The sequence below is a fragment of the Wasmannia auropunctata genome, unplaced genomic scaffold (assembly GCF_000956235.1).
Source record: "Wasmannia auropunctata unplaced genomic scaffold, wasmannia.A_1.0 LD336061.1, whole genome shotgun sequence".
Lineage (NCBI taxonomy): Eukaryota > Metazoa > Arthropoda > Insecta > Hymenoptera > Formicidae > Wasmannia > Wasmannia auropunctata.
Window position 1 is genome coordinate 1402242 of NW_012026829.1, and position 17872 is coordinate 1420113.

The 17872-nt window shown below is 44.4% G+C and overlaps 2 protein-coding genes across 2 annotated transcripts in view; one reads left to right on the top strand and one right to left on the bottom strand.

The window, feature by feature from the left end:
* Positions 1-175: 175 nt before the first annotated feature.
* LOC105450453 (DNA-dependent protein kinase catalytic subunit-like) lies at positions 176-15683 on the bottom strand. Its single transcript, XM_011690296.1, has 15 exons — positions 15353-15683; positions 14619-14812; positions 14234-14402; positions 14023-14171; positions 13511-13912; positions 13138-13316; positions 12761-13014; positions 11071-12580; positions 9737-10562; positions 5194-9284; positions 4525-5092; positions 1891-4242; positions 1108-1807; positions 518-717; positions 176-433 (listed from the first exon to the last, which is right to left on the bottom strand). The coding sequence occupies exons 1-15, from the start codon at positions 15477-15479 to the stop codon at positions 356-358; spliced, it is 11799 nt and encodes a 3932-aa protein (XP_011688598.1). The 5' UTR covers positions 15480-15683; the 3' UTR covers positions 176-355.
* A 1276-nt stretch (positions 15684-16959) lies between these two features.
* Positions 16960-17872, top strand: part of LOC105450486 (juvenile hormone epoxide hydrolase 1-like) — a 2908-nt gene continuing 1995 nt past the window's right edge. The window contains exons 1-2 of the mRNA XM_011690338.1: positions 16960-17220; positions 17692-17865. Of these exons, the coding sequence (XP_011688640.1) occupies positions 17041-17220; positions 17692-17865 (354 nt within the window). The 5' untranslated portion in view covers positions 16960-17040. The remainder of the gene's footprint in view (positions 17221-17691; positions 17866-17872) is intronic.

A 17872-nucleotide genomic window follows, 5' to 3' on the forward strand; every position in this document is an offset into this window, starting at 1 on the left:
AGTCTAATACATGACATCTATAAACAACACAATGCAGAAAATATTTTATTCAATATAAACAGTATCCATATATGTATATATATGTACATACATGGATATATATATATCGTAAATAATTATATAGTTATATATAATTTTATGTTCATTACATTAATTATAATGAAGATAAAATTATATAATTTTCATTATAGTATAATTATATATGATTTTAATTTATCCAATTAATGTTAAAATAATTTCTTCTTTTGACGTAAACGCACAAAATAAAGTTCGAATTTTCTGGATGTATAATTTCCATACTTTTTAAAAAAATTATTGACATCTCACACACAAAATATTCATATATGCCACAGCATCACAGCCAAGGTTGCCAATTTTCGTACATGCGGCCCAAAATATTCAAGTCTTTCGCTTGATCCAACAAACAGTCCACCTGAAACATGATCGAGCATTAATGCTGAGACGTAAAGAGAAAATTTCACAGTAAAAAATTCTCAATTAGTTACAACAAAATTACCTGCTGCGCAGGTGTCAAACGATCGTTCTTCACACTCGCCCGTGCTTGTTTGAGTTCGTCGTTGCCGGTGACAATGGCGTTATACTTCATAAAATCGCTATGCGCTTCTTTTAATTGCTCCATTGTAATGAGTGACGGATGGATTCCATTCAACTTCTTTTCAACTACTTTGATATTCTTATTGGACGACCATGTTGAATCTGCGAATCATAAGTAATAATCATATATTTCTTATACGTAGGTGACTTGATAACGTATCATAAAAATTATAAGATTTCTCTTGCATACACCATACTTAATTCGTTTCATTTTTCACTCATTATACACAGAACAACTATTTAGTGTCAACAACTTCGATTGTTATTCTGTGTATATAAACTATTGCAATGAATCCTATAAGTATATATTTGTGTGTGTATATTTCTTTTTAAATGTATATATTTTTCTAAATAGTTTCTAATTTTTATAATATATTTCTAACAATAAGCGTATTTTATTAAACTCGCCATCGGAAGTCGAATCCCATCAAACTACTAAACCAACTATCGTCAAATTCATAGAGCATCCTCGCATCGCACACTCTTTTATACCTGCTTCAACATCCTCACAGTCATCCATCTCGTCGCCGTTGATGCGCAACGATCGCTGGACGGGCACGAAGATGTCCATGCAAGCGAGTATCGGGCCCCGGTCATCGCGCAGGGCCCGCATCGTGTGGGTCATGATCGTCGCCAGGAGATCCCGCTCCGTGAAGGGTCGCAGCAGCTCGAGGATCTGCGGCGTCAGGCGGAACGGCACGAGTTCCGGTATCGACGCGCGTATGCCGCTGCCGAAAGCGTGGCCGAAATCGATGCCCAGGGAACGTCCGGTCGCGACGCGCACGAGGGTGTTCTGCAGGTGACGATCGCCGATCCCCGCGAGCCAGTGCGCCGTGCACATGGTCGCGTAACTGACGACGAAGTTGCGCCGCAGCGTGATGAAGCACTCCGGGGACGAGCTGATCGTGTCGAACGCATCATGCAGAGCCGTCTGCTTTGTCTGGCCGATCAGGCTCTTCATGGTTTCCGTGACCGTCGACTGGCTGTACCTGGATAGGGCCTCCTTGTAGCAATCGGACTTGATCCGCTTCGTGGGCGCCGCTTTCTCTATCCACTTCTTGTATTCATTGTGAATGCTGTCGCAGCGCTGTTTCTCATTCGGCAATTTTAGAGTGAACTGTACCAGCTCGTCCAGAGATCTCGTGTCCTCGATCCATTGTATGAGACCGAAGGAACTCGACAGTGGAATCACCTGCGAAAAGGAAAGCTCGCATGTTACAATAGCGAATGGTATGTGGATGGTATTTTTAAATCAAAGGATCACGCGTGTATTACCTCGTACGTGTCGATGGCCAAGCGCCTCTGTCGGCAGCCGGGGTCATTGCGCAACGTTCTGTTCATAGTGGAATACAGCTGCTGCAGGCCCCGGTCGATCGTAAGATCCTCGCCGAATTTCACCAGGAACTTGTACTCCCTGCCGTTGTCGCCCACCATGCCGATGCGAATCGGTTTGCGTAGCGATCGCATGACCTGCACCTGCGGCTCGAACCGCGCGATCCTCACGTGGTAGCGCGGCATAGGTTCCCCGTCGCCGGTGTATTGTCCGGGTATCTCGATACCTTTGCCGTCGCCGACGTACTCGTGCAAGAACGGACTGTAGTCCTTCAGCCTGCTCGCGCTGCCTCTCACGTTCCGATTCATGCCGGGCCTCTGGAGACAAATTAATTTGTTCAACGACTCCTTGAGTCTTTGTATTTTTTCTCGCGCGGCATTAAGATCGTCAGGATTCAAGGCTCTTATTTCGTTCTCGTAAGTTGCGATCTCCCTGTGAAAAATAGCGCCCGGTCGCGGGTTCTTCCCTTCTGTCGCGCCTGTGCTGGAATTCAGAGAGACTTTCCGCAACAGCGACTCGATGGCCGTCGCTTTCCCTCGGGATAGATCCCTCAGCGCCACGTCGAGATAGTGCTTCAAGTACAGTTTCGGTTGCACCACGTATTCTATCGCCCGCAAGAATCGCTCATACTCTTCCGCTTTGTCGCGCAGGAGCGAGCGTATCCGCATGACATTCTCATCCCGAAGAATACTGGGGTTTCTGTCGACGGTCAGGTGATAATTGTAGGCGATCGCGTCGGGATAAGTCTCGGCGAGTCTCTCGACAATCGGCACGATCGCGGTTGCGACCGACGGTGTTCCCAGATGGGAGAAGAGTAAGTCCCGCCAGCGCAGGAACAGCCACGGCCGTAGCTTGGCGCATTCTCGGACGAACGTCTCTCGTGTCTCGTCGTCGCGCAACCGCTCGGGCCTCAGCAGGCACGGGAAGTAGTGCGTAGCCTCGAGATAATCGTGACGCATCGACTTCAGAGTGGACAGCAGGAACTCCTTGAAAATCTCGTCGCTCTCCGCGTCGGTGGTGCTCGTCAGTCTGCCGTAGCAGTGTCGGGCCAGGGCGCAATAGTGCTCGCCGACCCTGGCGGCGGTCGTGTCCGCGCAGCAGGATCGCAGATTGTTCAAGCTGTAGCGCAGCAAATGTTCCCGGATGTCTCCATCCGGGTCGGTGCTCGCCGGGTTCGCCACTCCTACGTCCCGCATGATCGTGGTGTTGCGCGCCAACGCTCTCGCGAACGCGTCGTTCTCCCCGCTCAGGGACACCATCCTCGAGGCCAATGTGCCGATATGCTCTCTGATCGCGGTGCTCATATCGGCGTCCAGCTCGTCGCTCTTGTTCAACAGTTCATGCGAGCTCTTCCAAGAAACGGTATAATTGTGCATCCTCTTGGACACGTCCGTCTCGACGTCGGCGCACAGAGACTTGATTCTAGCCTCAAGCCACTTCAGATGAACGTCCTCCTCGCAAACAATTTCATTTACGTAACTCGACTGTTTCGCCGCGATGTATCGGTGTTTTTGATTCAACGCGGCGTTGACGATGTCCAGTCGCAGCTGATAATTGATTTGACGCAGCCGCTGCCTGATCTCCACTCTTCTGCAATTCCTCTGGAACAACGTCGAGAAATACGCTCGATAGGCGGCCAATTTGTTCCACTGGACGAGACTGTCTCGAATCGTGGGCGTTTTCATCGACCAGAAATTCAACAGCTTGACCGTGCGGTCCGAGTACTCCGTTCTGTTCGTGGAACGAAGAACCTTGAGCGAGGCGTCGAGATCGTTCATAATTTGCAACTTAAACAATTTGCGTATTCCCAGCTCGGTGCTGAGGGGAGTCAATCCGATCCATTGCTTTGCCGTCATGTCCAGAAGTTCGTTTAACAGATCGGTCGCCCTTCTCACGTCCTGCTCGAGCAGAAATATCACCAGGCTTTCGCCCATCACGGGCATGAGGTGCTGCAATTTGTCTGGATTGTATATCCACGATCGGATGGCGTTGAGGTCGCTGCTCGGCGCCCAGCTTCTCTCCTCCGCTTCTCTCATATGTACGTAGGTGTCGCAAACATACGGGATCATCCAGTCCCTCCACGCGTCGTCCCAGATACTACTCAGATCCCCGTTTCTCGCACGGTCCTTCACCAGCCGGTCGATCGCCGACCAGTCACACATATTATTCGCAGCTTCGAGTAAGCCTTGCAGGCAGTGCTCCCTTATCGACGAATCCTCTATTAGTTCGTAAGCATTCGTAAACGCGTCCTTCGCTCGACTCCAATCGCCGTCCACCTCCGCGAGGGCCGCTTCCTAAACAAAGAAAATGATGAATAACGTAATCACCTTTAAACTCTGAATTAACATGATTTTTACTGCCCATAAATTCTATTCCATCCAACAAGTTCATATTACGGTAGAAATTATAGATCTAATTTTTTTTCTAAAGACAGAAATGCTTTTTCGTACATGGGAAAAACGTATCAAAGTCACTAATGACTTTTCTGAGGAGAAGAAACTATCTCAATTTTGCCATGTCCAAATTAATTCGATAAAAACTATTTGCATCCATCTACTTAATACCATCAAAATTACCTGCAGGTTTTGGTCGAAAGATTGCTGTCCTCGGAAGATACTCAAAACGACGTCGACGTCATTCAGCGACTTATAGAGGGACACCAATTGCACCCACTTACTAGTCTCCTCGTTGCGAATGGCATCGTCGTGCCGTCGCATTCTCTTGCTCGACGTGGGCGACGAGTCGTCCTGCCGCTCCTCAGACAGTAAACTGCGTTCCAGGAAAAGAGCGCCGAGAGCGTTCGAGTGATTCGCCTTAGACGCCTTCATCACGTCTCGCGGATCGCAGTCGGTGACTGTAGCGGCGTCTCGACTCAACTTCAACAACGTCTCTAAAATAATAACGTTGAAAGAGCTGTCCTTCTCGCACGACTCGTGCAGGATTCGCTTCAGATTATTCACAATCTTCCGGAAATCACAATCTTTTCTATCGGGCTTCTTTTCGATTGTATTGATCAGTGAAAGGAACAGGGACACGGTTACGTCTTTGCAGATCAGCCGGTCCAATTTGATCAACTGTTGAAGCGGCACGATCAAACTCTCGTGAGATGTCTCGATGTCGGGAAAATCTCCGCTCCTGTAGTTTCTGGATAAAAATGAAGAAAAACGTTAGCATATTGGAATTATTCGGAATTAATCTAAAAAAAAAAAAATATATATATATACATCAAGTCAAGCTGGTCTTACCTATACAATTTCACGCTGCTTCTCTGCCTGATGTTCTCCTGCTTTATTTTTTCTACCCGTTGCATGTTCTTTCGTATTTGCTTTTTGCGGATGACGTCCGACGCGTTCGCCAGAATCCTGGTGAATCTCCTGTGCTCGGTCTGCGGCGATTGTCTCGACGAGGACGCGATTGTCGTTCGATCAAATCCAGCGTCGTGCGACGAAATATCAAGCGACGTGGTCGCGTCGTCGTCATCGTCGTCGAAAATAGTCGGCTCGAACTGCAGATCCTGCGTCGCGCGTAATCTCGGAGGGACACCGTGCGAGAGACGCGGGTCCACGTAGGTCCCGCGTAAATCGTTGTCCACGCTCTGAGAGAAGATGCTGTAGCTCATCTGGGAGGCGAGCGAGTCGACGAACATCGGCGTCACGCAGCTCAGGTTTCGTCTGCGCCAGGAGACGGCTATTTTGTACTCCTCGAAGACGCAGTCCTGCAGAGGCGTGTTGAATATCTTCCTGGTGTAATCTATCTCTTTGGTGGCCAGCTGCAGCATCAGCAACGCCACGAAAGGCGCGAACGCGTCCCCCTGCTCCGTTATGCATTTCCGTGAATGCATTTCCAGAAGGTTGACCAACCTGTCAGTCGGTTTCGTGCTCAGACTCTTCTCCTCCGTCCAGAACTTCAGTATTCTGTCCTGCAGATCGTGGGATGGGTCTAGCAGACCGGCCAGTAGGTTTCGCAAGCTGATAGCATGCAGATTTTGCACGGTCTCGTCGCCGTCCGTGATGTCCGACGAATATCTCTTGTAGACCCTCGTGAGTATGTCGTAGACCAGTTCCCGGTGCTCCGTGATGTTATCCTTGACGTATGGTATCACCAGATTCACGTAGAGCAGCAGATTCTCCGACGAGATGTCGCGGATCGGCACCATGTCACGGACGATTTGTAACATTATTTTCTCGCTCTCGTCGGACGACGACACTCGATTCTTCAGGGTCTCCTGCAGCTGCATATGGCGCAGATTATTCACGACGTCCTCCGCGCTGAGCCTTGGCATCGCCAACAAGAATATCTCCAGACAATAAGATTTCACCGCGGTAAAGGCGTCGAGCGCAATTTTGATGTAATCCACGGCCACTTCGGGATAAGTTCGGCAGAGAGTAGCGATGCGTTTTATCTGCTTGAGTATCTGGTGCTTGGATTTGAGTACGTCGAAGATCCTCTCCTTTATCTCGCGTTTCTTGCTATCTCTTTCGGTTTCGTCGCCGCGCGTACCACCGTTGTCCAAAGAACGCAGATACAAGCCGAGACACTTGCAGCACTGCAGACACGTGACCTCGTCCGTCTTGGACGTGTCCCAATTCTTCAACAGTTTAAGCAGAAAGTCGACGACGTCTTCGGCGACGATCCCCTCCGTTATGTCGTTGTCGAGAAGCGCGAGAATGAGATACACTGCGACCGGCGACGCGGATTGCATTTTCTGACTTAGAAAATTGCTCGGCACTCGCAAGCAGCCGCGCCACTTCGCCATCATGGTCCCCATCAGGTTGAGATTGTAATTGTAGACGCGATTATCGTCGGTTCTCCTGAATGCTCTGTCAATAAATTTCTCAAAGAGTCTCTGTGCAGCCGCTTTATCATCCTCGCTGCTCGGCACAGCCACGTCGTGCCAATCCATCAGTATCTCCAGAACGTCCGTGATAATGTAGTTCAAGTCGTTTCGCTCCAGATAATTAGCGATAGTCTTGATGATTTTCGTCAGCGCGAATCGGGCGTAGGGCTTGAACACCTCGTCCGCCGTGTTTGAGATGATCTTCAGCATAAACAGCTGAATATTTGCGTGAAGATCATTGCGCTGAATGGTGTTGAGAAACAGCATGAGCCATGCGGGCTCTTTGTCGTCGCTCAATTTGAATTTCTTTCTGATGTGCCGCAACAGGACGCAGATGTACGGCATGCACTCGTGCTGGTCAAAATCGTTGCTTGTTAAGGCGATGCTCGTCGCACCGTGAAGCGGATCGGAATCGGCGGAATTCGTTGTCGAGGCGGAATAACGAGAGCCAGCTGGCAACACGACGCACTTGTTGAGATCGTAGGCGTTAATGTCCTCGCTTAATGTGCAGGCCGACAGGTCGTAGCTATGAACATAGGCATATCTGTGCGTTGTCCGTTCTCCATCCCCCTCTGCAGATCTGATGTTGACGGTGATCTCGCGGGACTTCGGATACTCCTTGAAGGTCTGACCAAGCCTGTATTGCGTGTCACAGTTTACAATAATCTGCCAGTTAAAAGGTCCATTCTTATTGCTGACCGCCAATCTGTAGAAATTCTCCTTCTCCTTCAGGCTTATGATCGCCAGTAAGCAATTGTATGCAGAGCATTGCAGCAGATGTGCGAGCTCCTGGCAGTCCGGCCGCGTTACCTTCAGGGACCGTATATTCTCGCTGCTATTGTACAGACTTTGGTAAAGTTTCCTGTCGATGAGAAGTTTGCCCGACGCTTTCGTTTCATCATTCGCATGTATCTTGTTCTTGTCTACCCTGGCAAACATGACGGCTACCAATCGGTAGTATCCAATCAACGACACGATTTTCTGCTTGATCGCATCGTCGTCATCGACGATCTGTAAATTACGCGTGGTCTCGTACAGATCTTGGATGTTCTTCTCGAAGAAGCGTTCGGTCGCGGTTGCGTCGCAGAACTTGAATGCTGGCAAGAGAAATCCGTGTAGAAAGTCGAGCCGTTCCGTCTCGGTAGTGTTCACCTCCATGAACGCACGGTAGGTCTGCTGCAACGATTCCAGAACGTGCTCGAGGGACGCCCCGTGATAGTATCCGCGTAAATGCTCCTCCAGTTTCTCGTTAAACAGACGTTTGCCCGCACCGGCGGCGAAGTTTATCACGCACTTGAGCATCGCCATCGATCTGGTCGTTGACAGCAGCACCAGCAGCGTCTCGAAGGAGTCGATCACCTTCATGGCGTTCACGCTCGTCTCGGACAGATTCGGGCACAGGGATCGGGCGTCGGCTCTCAGGGTACGCAAGCTTATCTGCAGATCGTCGCGATCCGCCACGTCCGTCAGGCAGACGAAGAAGTTTTTCAGGATACGCGTCTTGTACTCGAGATCATTGCTGTTCGCCAACTGATCCCGAATCCACTGGTAGAATTCACGATTCTGCGTGACCTCCGTGGGCCTCGACTTCAGATGCACCGCGATGCTGTAGATATTCATCAGTCTCTCCTTGCGACTGTCCACATTGAAGACGGCGTTGTTCAGGCAGGTGAACTGCTGCAGAATCGCGTCGGCCGTCGCGTCCACGCGAGCCTGCAGTTGGCGCCTGTGCCGTTTCAGGAACAGCAACAGATCCTCGATCCACTTCAGCAGGAACGAGGGACTGTCGCGCGACAAACCGTCGAAGACGTCCGTGATCGCGCCCACGTGCGTCAACATGTATCCGAAGATCACACTCCTGAACGTATTGATGAAGTGTTCGCCGTGCGTGATTGTTGTGACGTCCACGCTGGTTACGGGCGTGCCTTTGGACATGAATCTCACCAGCGTGTCGATCATCGACCGAACGTCGTCGGGTATTATCACCGGCGTTTCGATCGTTAACGAGAGCAGCGAGAACTGGAATTCCATCAGAGCTCGCAGGTACTCGATCATTCCCGCGCTCAAATCCCTGCAGGCCAATTCCCCGATGCACTCGCTCACCAGAAACTCAAAGATCTGCGCGACCGTGCGGTCACCATTCGTGAAAGCACTCGTCTTCAGCACCGTTCGGTCGAGCATATCGCATCGCTTTAACAGGATCAGACCGTTAACGTGTTGGATCAGATCGTCGCAAGCGTCATTTTGCGCGATGTCGTGCAGATTGAGAAGCTTCGCGATGTGTTCCTGGACGGAACTTAGAAGGCACTTCTTAAAGGTGTTCGGTGGAGCATAGCCGTACCTCGATTTCATAGAGTTTAACAGAGTTTCCAAAATATATGGCAGTCTATCCATTATCTCGATATTCTTCACATCGAAACCAATTATTCGCGGATGCATTATACATCTAATCGTCAAAGTGGACAACGACTCGTTCCATAATGATTCCGGAACGTTGACCTGGAAAAACGAATAATTGCTAAGCTTTATTGCGAAGTTATTTCTTCACAATACGTCAAATTAATTACATTAGTTTTTCAAATGAATCTCCATCGTTATAACGTAATTCTAATTAACAATTGATTACTTATTCAATAATCATTTTAATCATTAAAAGCCATCAATAATTATTTTAATTATTTTATTAGCTATTAATTCGATTATTCAATAAATCTCAAAGTTATTTCTTCACAATACTTCAAGTTAATTACATTAGTTTATCAAATAAATCTCCATCGTTATAACGTAATTCTAATGATTACTTCAATTGATTACTTATTCAATAATCATTTTAATTATTAAAAATCATCAATAATCATTTTATTATCTATTAATTCGATTATTCAATAAACCTCGATTATTCGATTGGCAAATGTAAATTAAAATTAGTAGATAGATTTGAAACAACTCACGCCGACGTTCAGTAACACTTGTATGAAATTCAACGTAGTCATCAGAACTTTGCACTGCAGCGCCCGCAGCTGTTCGAGCTCTCTAGACTTCATTGCTGTCGCAGCTGTTCCCGCCGGGAGCTCCGCGATTATCCGCCAGAATTGACTGGTAAAGCTGCGAATGTGGGAGAAAATTGGTTGCTCGTCCACATCGTTGGCGGGAAAGAGCATCTCCACCGGCAACAGTTCCTTGTCCATCAACCAGATGTAGCAATCCAGAGCCTTCAACAGTGGCGTCACATTACTGATCGCGGAAATATCCTCCACGCCCGTTTCTAAACCCTTCAAGACGATATCGTTCAGTCGATTTATCCCGTAAGTATTGACAAAGTTCCGCGTCGTTTCCCGCGCGGAACTGCCGTCGTACTGCGACACGTTGACGTACAGCTCCATGCGTCTCGCACGGCAGCGCTCGTCGTGAGTCCCGCACTGCGACAGCAGCCAGTACAGAGCGTGGACCAGGGTCGCGTTGTCGAACTCGTGCGGCTTTTTTCGACGGCCGCGGGAATCGGCCGTGTTCAGAAGCTTCGCCCTGAATTTCATCACTTTCTCGACATGGGCCAGCGCATTCGCGATCGACGGATCGTCGCATCCATCCAAGCTGCGGACGAAGCAGTAGAATATCTCCAGCCAGTAGGTCGACACCGTGCTGTCTTCCTCGCGCAGGATCGCGTAGAGATGATTGAAGGCTACGGCCGCGGCTACGCGTTTGCGCGTCGACGGATGCAACGCGAGATTGTTGATCCTACCGACGATCGTATGCACATGTCGCTCGTTCGATTCCTGCCTGATAAGCAGACTGATTAATCAATTGCTCCGAAATTGAACATGCCTTAAAAAAAAATAATATTAGTAATTATAGCAACACTAGTAATAATACTAGTTTTTATAAGTTGCCTTAAAAAAAATAATACTAGTAATTATAACAACATTAGTATTAATACTAGTTCTTATAAGTTGCCTTAAAAAAAATAATTATTATTATAAATAATTATTATTATAAATAAAAATAATAATTAATCAAATGCTCCGAAATTGAACATGCCTTAAAAAAAAAAATATTAGTAATTATAGCAACACTAGTAATAATACTAGTTTTTATAAGCTGCCTTAAAAAAAATAATACTAGTAATTATAACAACACTAGTATTAATACTAGTTTTTATAAGTTGCCTTAAAAAAAATAATACCAGTAATTATAACAACACTAGTGATAATAGATTTACTAGATTTTATAAGTATAATAATACTAGTTTATAGATGTATCCTAAAAAAATTGTTTCGCGTCGAGATACCTCATCGACCAGCGTGTGAATTCTGCCAGGCAAATGCCGGAGAACTCGCGCAAAGCGGGATTCGAGTCGTCGGCCAAACCGTCGAACAGCACGTCGATCACCGGCGACATTGACATGTGCCTGGAGCTCAGCCAGTGCATCAGCTGCAACGCCAACGGATGAAAGAGGCCGCACACGACTTCGTCCGAGTCGCAGCCGAGGGTGAGCACGGCGCGGCACAGGATGACGTACCGACCGATGAAGGGATTCTCCGGATCAGAAACCCGAGAAGCTGAGAGGCCAAGGGTAAAGGTCACCATCCAGTGCAAAACCTCGCAGGCCGCGATCTTGGTGCGCCGGTCGCTGGAGTCGCACGCCAGCGCAATTATCCGCGGCAACGTCCGGTCGAAGTGGATGTCCAGTCGCGTGTTCGGCAGCGGCAGGACGTACCTGAGCAGATCCTTGCGATCCCAGGACGCGCCGGTGCTGCGGGAAGCGCGCTCGTGCACGAAGCTCGTCAGCAGATCGTGGTCGAGCGAGCCGAGGAAGAGCAGTACTCGCCGCTGGAAGTTTCGCAACGTACACTCGGTGTCGATCACGTCGACGCGCTTCACGCGCCTCCGCGCCGTCGTCAGGTCCTGCGAGACCTCGGCAGCGCTCTCCGTGCTGCGCAGGTACGGCTCCAGGTACGCGGCGATCTCGCGCAGCAGTTCGTTCGTCCGCTCGTCTCGCTTCCGTTTCCGCGCCGTCGTCGTCCACATCTCCAGGGCGGCGAGCGCGGTGTACGCGAGCTCCAGGTTGCTCAGACCGACGGTGAACGCGATCTTGAACGCCGGCAGTGTGCGCGGTAGCGCGTCCTTGACGTAAGCGAATGGCGCGTCCAGGATCAGGTAGAGGCACGCGATCAGTAGCTCGTTGGAGAACGCGGGGATCAGGTCGAGGGTGTGCCACAAGTAATTAGATAGAAGCTCCTCCATCCGCTGCGATTCTACGCTATTCTCCTCCCCCTCCCCCTCTCCCTCCTCCTCTGATGTATGAGCGAAGATTTTCATACCGGCCCGAATCAGCTTGTAGAAGCCGGATATCAGCGGATACCTGTACGACAATCGGACGACTTCGTAGAGAAATCTGTGCACGGTGTTGGCGAACAGCTGCGCGTCCGACGCGTCGATCACGTCGACGTAGAGGTCCACGAGATTCGCGAACACGCGAAAGTCCGCCTGATTCACGGCGCTCTGGGTGAGGGCCACGTCGGACAGCACGGTGTTCTCGTTCTTTCGTTTCACGTGTATGTTCAGCCGATTGATCAACGTGATGCACACGCTCGTCATGGTGTCGGCTACGCGCCGCGTCAGCTGCTCGTGTCCGCCGATACCTCTCGCGCGATACCTCTCGGCGTTCAGCAGCTCCGTCCACAGCGGCAGGTAGTTCTTGTAGCATACTGGCGACTGTCGCAGGTCGTTCAGCTCCCGTTGCAACTCCGCGTCGAGCGCCAACGTGTGCGAGCAACTCCACGCGATGCCGTCGTAAACTGATCGCAAAAATGAGATTTAATACGTTACGAGATCCATGAAAGAAAATCGAAATTTCATTATCATTATTATAATTCCAAGAAAAAAATATTACGTCGAATACAATTCTATAAATTAACTATAAAGATGCTCATGAAAGAAAAATCAATCGATTTAGTTAAACTCTTTAGTTTACTTACCTATACTATCGAGGTATCGCTGCAGCAGACCTTTATTAACGGCCGCAAGATTGCCGATAGTTTTAGTCAATGTTGAAACGGCGAGCGCGTTGCTAGATATTGCTAAATCGGGGAATCTCTTGATCGTGTAATTACTAAGCTTCACGAGGACGTTGATTTTTTCAATTGTAACGTCAGTCATGTGACACAGTATTTCCGAGAGCGCTTCCTGATAACAACAGACGCTCTCTATGTGCATCGAATCGCTGTGTTCGCTTGAAAAAGAACACACGAAGAAATTATGTATGTTTGACTATGCCGTGTTATTGATGTAAAAAAAACTTAATATATATTGTAATTTTTATATTAAATTATTTAAAATTTTACTTATATCTTACCTGGAACAAAGAGGTAGCGCGTAACTGGTTATAATGGAATACATGTTTCTTACATCGAGTTCGGCCATATGCACTTTACACGGCGCAGCCATTTGACTGAAGCCATAAAGGTTTAATCGCAATGTGGTTAAATCTAAGTTAGATTTCTCAAATTCTTTGTGGAAATATTCCAAAAACTCCTGAAACCGAAAGTACGTTATAAATTATAAAGCCGAAGTTAATTGAATTATTATAATAAATTAAATGGAATATAATTTTATTATCTTTAGGGTTCTTTAAGATTTAGTTTACAGAGAAATTCTTTTCTAGTCACGAATAAAAAAATTAAAATGTCCTCTATATTTCGTTTATCTTGTACCTTCGTGTCTCTTACCAGCAATATTTTGTTCTCATCGTTATTTTGATTAGTGAGAATCTGTCCGATAACTCGGTAAAATCTTTTCAACGCATGCTGCCCGGAAATGCCGCACTCGGTTCGTTCGAGCGATAAGAGCTGGAGAATTTTGTGCCAATGCATGCAATCAGGATACAGCTTGTCTCGAAACAGATTCATATGACGGCACAGAAGATCGATCGCCGATTTTACTACTGCTGTTTTGACTTTTTGCTGTCTCGGCTGATTTTTGCTGAGATACGCTTTGCTAATGTCCTTAATCCACTTGTACAGATTGCAGAAATAAGTCTTCTGTATTGCGTTCGGCGATTTCGCACCGTCCAATATGTCCGCGAGGGCATTGAAATACATATCAAAGTCGGACACTTTGTTGGAATTATACTGCACAGATAAAATTATTATATTTATTATATATCGTTATTTATTATATATCGTGTAAATTGTTAGTATTTAAATTAATAGCTTCACAGTCAAGATTTTTAGATCATTACTGATTTTGTCTCCTCCATGATTGATTTTATCTCCTCAGATGCATCAGAATTTAGTCGTTGGAAAATAATATTCAACTCGTTCTGCAGCGAGAGGACACTTTCATTGTCCTTAATTATTTTACCAAGTACACAGTACATAAACTTTCTTTCTGCAATAAAGAATGGTATTACATTCTGTATATAATATTCAAATCAAACAGTATGTTCTTACCTTTAACATCATTTCGATTAAATCCAATTATTTCAGCAAACTTCTTGACTGTATCAACAAGCTTTAAGTCGTGATCCTTGAATAATTCTATCAGTTTTACAAAAACCTTAAAAGCGGCTTGTGTAATAAAATAATTACATTTTACAGTCAATGCAACTTGACATACTGTCTACAACATGTAACACAAAAATGTTATTACAATTAAATTACAATACAGAAAAATGACATTTCAAATTTCTTTTGTCTTGTTTATAGCAAAGTATTATTTATACAAACAGATGTGACATTATACTAAGCTCTTTCTAATCATTAGATATCACTGATCATTCTTTTGAACCATCATCAACATCTGTTTAACAAATAAAATCAAATATAATGATCTTACCTTGATTTCATGAACATATTGTATAAAGCATGGAGTGGTATAAAAATTTGTAATGAAAAATTCAAGAAAAGTAAATGCCTTTTTTAAAGCATCATCAATGTGTTTGTTTTTGGTTCCAGACAGCAAGTTTGGAAGTGCATTGAGGAAAAGTAATAAGCCATCATTTCTGTCAAATATACTGCATACAATTGGTTCTAAAAGAATCATATAAACATACAGAAAAATTATCAAACAAGACATCATATAAACATACAGTCCATTAAAATAGATAAATATATACACATGACACATAATTTAATTATATCCATAATTTTTTTAGATATATAGAACACAATTAGAATTAAACAAAATCAGGAGGAAATGAGCCATGTTTTAACGTGTTTTAACAAACATAATTTAAAATTTAGAATTATAGGAATTTCCAAAGGCTTGAAAATTTTAATAAATTAATCACTTATTTTTTTTTTCAAAAACGTTGAGTGTAAACTTGTAAAAAATAATCTTGTTCGAATATAACACAGTGAGAACGAGAGACGTTTTGTTTTTCATGAAAACGATAAAATATTCTCATAAAATATCATATGGGGTAGAAGTATCAGTTTTGGCCACCATAAACACTTCTGTATTTATGAGGAAAAATAGTCAAGTGTTTAAGGTTAGGTAGCTATACCGGTGATGGTCAAAACCGGTACTTCTATCCTATATCATCGTTTTTATGTATAATTTATATTTACCACGATGTTCGAGCGAAACAATCGCGAACAAACTATTTCCCTCTCCAAAGATATTCACCAAGGCGCTATAATTTTGACTTCTGATAGCCTGTTTGAATTTCTCCACGAAGATCCGATATTGATCCATGTCTCATTTCTTCTTCTTCTTCCTTTTTTTTAGATGTATCCTGGCCCTTGACACTGAACTGACTGAACTACATTCTTCATCTCGCTTGAAGTATCAGTTAGCCGGGATTCCCGGTATCACAGGCGTGGAATGCCTATGGAATGCATACCTATACAATTGTTATCACTAGCTGACCAGCATGATGTGATACCAGATAGAATATCGCCGAATGAGGCAGACTAGGCTAGAGACCTCTCTCGGAGAATTGTTACAATTTGTAGTTCTTGATCGGAATTTTTAGTATTTTTACAATTTTACGGATTCTACTTGTTTCCATCGATAATAGAAAATTCGTATTACGTATGTATATGTATATATAACAACTATATATATATATATATATATATATATATATATATACAAGAACTACAAATATGTATACATACATATATGTATGCTCTGCGAAAAAATTCTCATATCTCATAATATTTTCAAGAATTTTTTGTATTTTAAATTTGGAAAGATTAATTTAAAAAAATATAAACTTTCTTAAATTTTATAAGTTTTTTTCGAAAATTATAAAATGAGAAATTTTAAAATATTTAAAAAATCACATATATACAGAATATTTAAAAAATAGATATATTTTACATATCTACATATATAATTAATAGAAATAATTAAGATTATTCCTTTGCAATTGTTTCTTTTTCTTTAACATAAAATAAAATAAATCTTATCTTTTTTATTATAACAAACGTTTATTCGTAGTATTATATTAATATTAATATACATATATAGCTATTTAAGAATTAAATTATATTATTACATAAATAAACATGCAGAGAATACCGCAAATTTATACTCGATCGCCAAAAATTAAATCAAACGGGAGTTAATTTGATTATCCTCAAACTCCCGCAAATAAATATATCGATGTTATTAAAACGTGTTGATTAAAACGGCGAGTTTTTAAATGCGAACTTCCGTCTTATATTTTCTGCGAGGCTCCACTATTTTCAGTGTCAACATTTTATGAAGTACCGCTACATATGTATATGTTAACAAAACAAGTCGTATTGAACACGTGCAAGTAACGGCATCCTGTGCGCACGCGTGTCGTACGCGACGCAATCGAGTACATAGCGCGGGCACGGATGGATTCCCCAAGATCCCCTTCGATCGTGTCGAGAATTCCTTCGGATCCTTTTTGACGTTACTTTACAGCAACGTTCCTCGAGACGAATAAATCGATCGCGAGTAGAACAACTGAAAGAATAAATTTCACTGCAAAGCTTTTTTAAACGCCAATTGAAAAGTTTCTCCTTTCTCCTTGTATACTGCATATGCTCTGCGCTCGCCCGCGAATTTTCGAGATTTTGACGCCCGTAACATATAATATATGTCGCCGCGCTCCTCATTGGAACACGTAACTGTAAGCCGTTAATCATCAATTCGCGATGCGATAATGCGCCGCGCTTGATCACGCCGTAATCGGTAGATCAGTACGTACCGATGCCTGTCGGCGAGTGGACGTGTATAGTATTTTGTCCGAATGACTTATTCTCGACTTGCTTAAATAATGGTTTGTCTCCTGTGCGGCGCGTTCGTCCTCGGTTGCTGCGCGATACTGTTTACTCTAACGAGAAAGTATTTTGGCTCCCGTGAGGTGCCGAAGTTACCGGAAACCTGGTGGACGCCCGGCACCGAGGGCTCTGTCAATAATGATATTAGACCGTTCAAAGTTATTTTTTCCGAAGAGGTAATTCCACGATTAAAGAATGTGTTCTTTAATTGCAGCTTATTATGTTATCTAATTATAATATTCGCTATAATATCTTTATCTAACAATAATAATAAATTGCTATTGTTCCTGTAAGAAACATTATGGCTTCCAATACTATAATATTCACTGATACTTCCAATAAAACATTATTAGCCATCAGACTTTGGACAAATTCAGCTGTTAATTAATCCATTTAAAATGATAGATATATATATTAAAAAGATATGAGAAAGAGAGAGAGAGAGAGAGGGAGAGAAAGAGATAAGATTGCATAATGATGAGAGATAAAATTATCTTAAAAAAATGATTGCGACACGATTTCAACACGATTTAAAAATCAAATGAAGGCTTGAACCTTGAAAATCTGCTGAAGAACCGGTTTGCTGGAATGGTTCGAGCAAATTAAACGGATTAATTAAATTGAGAGACATATTCCGTCGTTTGCAGATGATAAAGGATTTGAAGTACCGATTAAATCATACTAGACCTCTGACACCGCCGTTGAAAGACGTTGCCTGGAATTACGGCACTAACACCGACGCCCTGCGCAAATTTCTAGATCATTGGGCGAACGAGTATAATTTCGAGGAACGCGAGAAGTACATAAATCAGTATCCGCATTTTAAAA